At 45.3% G+C, this 6,762-nt stretch overlaps 1 protein-coding gene across 1 annotated transcript; it reads left to right on the forward strand.

Moving 5' to 3' along the window:
• Positions 1-251: 251 nt before the first annotated feature.
• On the forward strand, positions 252-3,966 carry DRD5 (dopamine receptor D5). Its single transcript, XM_083157535.1, has one exon. It carries the CDS (start codon positions 1,016-1,018, stop codon positions 2,324-2,326), a length of 1,311 nt encoding a protein of 436 aa, XP_083013661.1. The 5' UTR covers positions 252-1,015; the 3' UTR covers positions 2,327-3,966.
• The last annotated feature ends 2,796 nt before the right edge of the window (positions 3,967-6,762 follow it).

Raw genomic sequence — 6,762 nt, forward strand, 5'->3', positions numbered from 1 at the left:
GCTACAGCTGATTAGAACAACATCGCTAGTCTGCATGCAGAATGATATTCCATTGTTCTATCTGCGAGGAGGAAACGTTTTACTGAAGATATTGAAGTGGAAAATACCAGTGATCCTGATAGGTTCAGAAGGTTTCAGGTCAAAGCAAAAAAAATAAAAAATAATAACAATAATAGAATAACAGACACGGCGACACAATCTGTACACTAAGTGGGTGTTGGGTCATAAACTGCTCATCAGTAATACGATGTGCACTCTGCTTCAGTGCTGGCAGCGGGAGGGGGTGCGGGTGGCAGTAATGCCATGCATCTATAAAGCCTGGCTATGCCATGACGGATGGAGGCACTTGCATGTGAGACAGAAATAGCCAGGCGATGGGCACGGAGGAGGGCGGAGAGCAGTGACAGCCTGGGGGCAGCAATATGCGTCCTTCATCTCTCACTTGGGGCTGCTGGCTGCATCTGGAGTGACGCGCAAAGCTGTTTCCTAAGGAATTCACTTCCACCCACCCATCCACCCACTAGGCAGGTATTGGCATTGCTGGTTCCTGGACCCTGCGGAGAGTGTAGGGGGCAGTGCGCCTGGCACCCACACATAATGCACTTCAGCCACAACCTGAGTGCGTTCAGAACTTGTTAAAGGGGGGCTGCGTTTAAGCCCAGCAAGTGTGCAGGAGAATGCTGGAGAACAGATGATGATCGTCCTCCCAAGTGTGTGGACTTCTTATGGTAATGATGCATAAGGGAGGACAGAGATCTGGAAGCGGGTGGATCTCCGGCTGCGGTGCGCTCAGACGCAGGTGCTGTGCGGCTTTCTGCAGCTGCGATCCAACAGCCACGCTGGGCATGGAGTGCCAGCTCTGCCAGACGGAAGACAACGCAGGGGGCTAGAAGAAGAGCGCTTCTTCCCATGTAGGGTGGATGTCCTGCAGGAGCAGCTGCGTTCCACCAGGGCGGCACTATGGCATTACACTTTGCGCTCGGACAGCAGTGACTTGCGCCTGAAGCACCCCGAGATGTTCATGAACAGGAGCGTTCTCCATGAAGCGCATCACCGAGGAAGGGAATTGGCTGCGGGACAGGTAGTCACCGGGAGCCTCCTGTCCTTGCTCATCTTCTGGACCCTTTTTGGTAACGTCTTGGTTTGCACAGCTGTCATAAGGTTCAGGCACTTGCGCAACAGAGTAACCAACACCTTCATTGTGTCTTTAGCCATTTCCGATCTCCTGGTGGCCCTCCTGGTGATGCCTTGGAAAGCTGTAGCAGAAGTCGCCGGCCACTGGCCGTTTGGAGAATTCTGCAACATCTGGGTGGCCTTTGACATCATGTGCTCTACAGCCTCCATCCTGAACCTGTGCGTCATCAGTGTGGACAGGTACTGGGCTATCTCCAGCCCGTTCAGGTATGAGAGGAAGATGACCCAAAAGTTGGCTTTGCTGATGATCGGTGCTGCTTGGGCTCTGTCCATCTTAATTTCATTCATACCTGTCCAGCTCAACTGGCATAGGAATAAAAACGAGATCCAAGCACTGAACAACCAGACTGTAGAGAACTGTGACTCTAGCCTGAATAGGACCTATGCCATTTCCTCCTCCCTGATCAGCTTCTACATCCCTGTGGCGATCATGATTGTCACCTACACCAGAATCTATAGGATTGCCCAGATTCAGATCAGGAGGATATCCACCCTAGAGAGGGCAGCAGAGCATGCCCAGAGTTGCAGAAGCAACAGAGTTGACTGCAGGCACCACCACAATAGCTTAAGAACTTCCATAAACAAGGAGACAAAAGTGTTAAAAACACTTTCTGTGATCATGGGGGTGTTTGTCTGCTGCTGGTTACCCTTTTTTATTTTGAACTGCATGGTCCCATTCTGTGATAGGTCTTCTGGACACCCCAAAGCTGGACTTCCATGTGTCAGTGAGACCACCTTTGACATCTTTGTATGGTTTGGTTGGGCTAACTCCTCTTTGAACCCCATCATTTATGCTTTCAATGCTGATTTCAGGAAGGTCTTCTCCAGTCTCCTGGGATGTGGGCATTGGTGTTCCACCACAGCAGTAGAAACCGTCAACATCAGCAACGAGCTCATTTCCTACAACCAAGACACGCTATTCCACAAGGATATTGCGACTGCTTATGTCAACATGATACCCAATGTGGTGGATTGTATCGATGACAATGAGGAGACGTTTGACCGCATGTCTCAGATCTCACAAACCTCTCCAAACAATGAGATGGCCACAGGGTCTATGTGTGACCTGGACTGTGACACAGAGATCTCACTTCATAAAATTACACCGGCCATGCCTAATGGGTTCCATTAAATCAGTGTTCACCCTCCTCAGACAGTCATGTCTGATTATGTGTATTCATTTGGTGCCAATTACAGTCTTAAGCCATCACTCATGCTCCTAACCCTAAATGAGTAAGTTATGATGACACTGCAGTGTATGGATATATTAAACTTATGCTCTGTCTTTGTGTGTATAAATATGGGGAAAAAACAATTATTTTATTCTTGGTTATAAAAAGTCTATTAAAGTTCTCTTGTGACATCCAGCATGCATGTATATAAGTATATACATGCAATTTGGATGTCAGTTAATATACTGTATGTATAATAATGTTTCAATGTGGTAGATTACTTTTGGACAACCTGTGGGTCTGTCAGCTGTAATAGTATCCTGGCATATCTTGCAAAATGCTTACAGACATTTTTTTTTTTACTATATGTTCCGCAACATCCAAAGACCCACAGATTCATTATCTATATTAGATGTTAATTAATGGAGGTGTACACTTTATGCAGATGTTTGTAGCAATTGGTATGTGATGCTGAGTCTCTTGCTACCACTACTCCTGCTGGTCAGGGATCATAAGCAGGCAATGTTATACACTGCAGTTATTTATTATTCATTGGTTGCTCCCCACTGCCAGTAAGTCAGTTTGGAATGGCAGTTGGTGACAGTTGCTGTGGCTCCCTTATTTGATTTTTGTGAAATTTGAAATGTGCTGCAACCCTTGCTCTGGAGTCTTCCCTGTAATATTATTTATAATTAATTAGGCAGCGCTGTACAGAGATTATTTCTGAATGCATTGGAGTTTCTAAACACACACACACACACACACACACACAACACATTATAAAGTTTTAGCCCCCTCCAGAAGTCGTCACTACAATCTATCTCATTGTATACTTGACAAGAGCAGACCATAGAAGATTTTATTTATTTACAATTTCTTATATAGCGCATACATATTCCGCAGCACTTTATGGAAAATATTTGAACACTCACATCAGTCCCTGCCCCAGTGGAGGGAATACGTACACGCACACACAGACATCGTAGGGTTAATTTGTTGGGAGCCAATTAGCCTACCAGTATATTTTTGGAATGTAAGAAGGAAACCGGAGTACCCCGCACGCAAGTACGGTGAGAATATACAAACTCTGCACAGTTAGAGCCATAGTGGAATAGAACCCATGACCTCGGTGCTGTGTGGCAGTAAAGCTAACCACTACACCATCCGTACTGCCCAGATCAGATCAGATGTTATGCAAATGTCTAGCCAAGACCATTGCATTTAGATTCCAATCTGCCATTAAAAGGGTTAAGCAGGCTCAAAATAAGGCATACACTGCTATAATCACTTATTGCTGTCTGTGCGACTGAGTAATCCTCCCCTAAAGCTGCTCAGTGTTTGTGAAACACGTAATACCAAAAAAAGCAACTCATGATACAAAGCCCTGGATGCTGCATGTAAGGATGACTAGAAGAGACCCATGACAGGCCCACCACCTACATTAATAGATCCCCCTAGATCATGGATCCCTGTAGAACCCTACCTCATGGATGTCCTGTCTCATTGCTTTAATGAATCAAGTGCTCTTACATATAGTGATCTGGATATATATAGATACTGTAGGTTTGTTTATTTGAATAAAAAAGAGTGTGTATTTATATTCATTTTGGGCAAGTGCTGTTTTTTTAATGATATGTGACAGCGTCCGTCATTCATATGGTATGAAACACGATTGCTATGGAATGAAAAATGACTCCTTTCAGTGCCAACACCTCCGTGAGCAATGCGCAAAATATCCGCTAAAAAATGCCAGCGTGGCTCACGTTTGCTATATAAATTCAAATGAATGACACATTTTTTTAATTTGAATTTACATAACAAATGTGAGCGACGCTGGCATTTTTTAGCGGATGTTTTGCATGTGTTGTTACTCAAAGGGTACATTTTTTAATTATTACCTTATATTTCCTAAATAAAGGTAACACTACAAGTCATTATGATGAATAAAAATATTTGGTACTTGTTTCCTAGCACGGCGCCCGTCGTAGGTGATCGCATACCTTAAGTTAAGGTATGCGATGGAAGCGACCGACGCGATTTCAGGGCTATTTATAGCCTTTTCCCTGACAATTAAAAAATCGCGTCCATCGTGTCCAACGCATGTCTTAAGTTAAGGCATGCGATGCGACCAATGCGATGGACGCGATTTTACATAGGGAACAATGTTAAATGGGGCAATGGACCCGATTTTTCATTGTATACCCACCCTTATGGGTATTTTACATGGACAAATGCCCCCCATTGTTAACGCCACCCCACAATGATTGCCAACCCGAAGCGTGGCGAGCGCAGCGTGCCCGCGAGGGGCGGCGGTACGCGTCCTCCGACCTTTTCCTACCCCCACTATCCACGTCGGCGTGGAGTTGATTTTATATAGTGTGGCGAGCGCAGCGAGCCACCGAGCCCGAAGCGTGGTGAGGGGACGCGTAATACCGGTGAAGTAATGCGCGTGCGCTCGCCACGCTTCGGGCTCGGTGGCTCGCTGCGCTCGTCACACTATATAAAATAAACTCCACGCCGACGTGGATAGTGGGGGTATGAAAAGGTCGTAGGACACGTACCGCTGCCTCTCGCGGGATCGCTACGCTCGCCACGCTTCGGGTTGGCGTTCATCATCGTGAGGTGGCGTTAACAATGGGGGGATTTGACCCATCAGGGTGGGTATACAATGAAAATTGGGGTCTGGGGGCATTTAACATTGGGCCCAAAGTAAAATCGGGACTCAGGGACCATTTTACATTGGTTCCAATTTAAAAATTGCATTGATCGCGTCGATCGCATCACATGCGATTTCGTTGCATGCGATTTTTTAGGACCCGATGGATACAATTAAAATCGCAGGCGCCATGCTAGGAAACAGGTACCAAATATTTTGCTTGCCAATTTTCACACCTATTTTGACAAATTCACTTGGCACTCAAAGGGTTAAGAAGTGAACGTCGCCATATGCTTCTTGTACAGTTCGCAAATCGAGATTTCAGAATTCTCTGTGGTGTACACTAGCTCCCCAGGTGTGTTTTGCAACTAATTCGTTGACAATTTAATTTGCATCCAGTTCACAATTAATTGGTTTATAATACATTTAAATTGCACATTTCACCGGCCTACTCACCAGACGTTTCATAGGCTTATCCAGTAGTCATTATAAATGTAATTCGTTCACTAGGGAGAAGTGAAATATGCATACAGGGCGGTCGGACGTGATCGTACATGCTGACCGTCCGACCTCCCTGATCCGGTCCGATGCGCACGGGACCGTGCATCGGATCGGATCAGATATCACACACCTGCGATTTTGGGCCGATTTCACCCGATTATCGGCACAAAGTGCCGTAATCGGATGAAATCGTCCCAAAATCGCATGGTGTATGGGGGCCTTTAGATCATTGGTTCCCTAACTGGGTGCGACAACAGAAGTACAAACCTATCACCCACCACATAACTGCACCTAAACATGACATACTGTGTAAGAACAGTTTACTTAATACAATTTTTTCTGAATTTCTTAATGAAAAAATAAAGGGCCAGATTCTCTAAACTTTAAAAGTGATAAAATGTAGAGTGATAAACAAACAGCCAATCAGCTCCTGTCTGCCATTTTTCAAACACAGTCTGTGACATGGCAGGTAGGAGCTGATTGGCTGGCTGTTTATCACCCTCCATTTTATCACTTTTGAAGCTTAGAGAATCTTACCCAAAATCTGCTAATGGGCTGCTGTAAGTAAATGGTTAATACTATGTGGGAAGCTTTCTTCACATGGGATGTTGCTATGGGCAACCAATCATATACAATCTATTATCTTCTAGAAGGTGCTAAAAAAAGAAGATTCTGATTGGTTCCCCATAGCAACATCCCATGTAAACAGAACTCCCATCTTATAAAATTTCTTCCTATGAAACTGTGTTTCAAAACAGTTTGGGAACCTTTGGTCTAGATCTATTCTTTTTTTAGAAAATGCTAAATAAATAAGAAGTATCTGATTGGTTGCTATGGGCAATATCGCATATACAACAGAACTCTCTTCTTAGTAAATGTACCCCTGGGAGTCAAGCACCCACCACCGCCCCTGATAGGACAGAGTGAAAGTCTCAGCTGCGTGGTGGCTGCATGCTACAGAAGCCAGTGCACTAAATTACATGTGTATAACAGGTCGACAAGGTCTAGGTCGATAGTGAACAGGTCGACACCAAAAGTTTGACATGCACAAGGTCAAATTGAGAAAAGGTTGACAAAAGCAAAATTTGGCAGTAATCAGCATGAAAAGGTTGTGTGTGTGTGTGTGTGTGTGGGGGGGGGGGGGGTGGGGGGTGGGGGTGTTTAGTGCCATGTCAACGCAGCTCCACACCCCACTGCTCAATGCCACCATTAGTGCCTCTGAGCAGTGAAAGTGGGGCT

This window comes from Crinia signifera, chromosome 1, assembly GCF_055691185.1.
Source record: "Crinia signifera chromosome 1, ASM5569118v1, whole genome shotgun sequence".
Classification (NCBI taxonomy): domain Eukaryota; kingdom Metazoa; phylum Chordata; class Amphibia; order Anura; family Myobatrachidae; genus Crinia; species Crinia signifera.

Coding starts and splice junctions, on each gene's coding strand:
- DRD5 (XM_083157535.1), top strand. CDS start 1,016: ATGTTCATGAACAGGAGCGTTCTCCATGAAGCGCATCACCGAGGAAGG.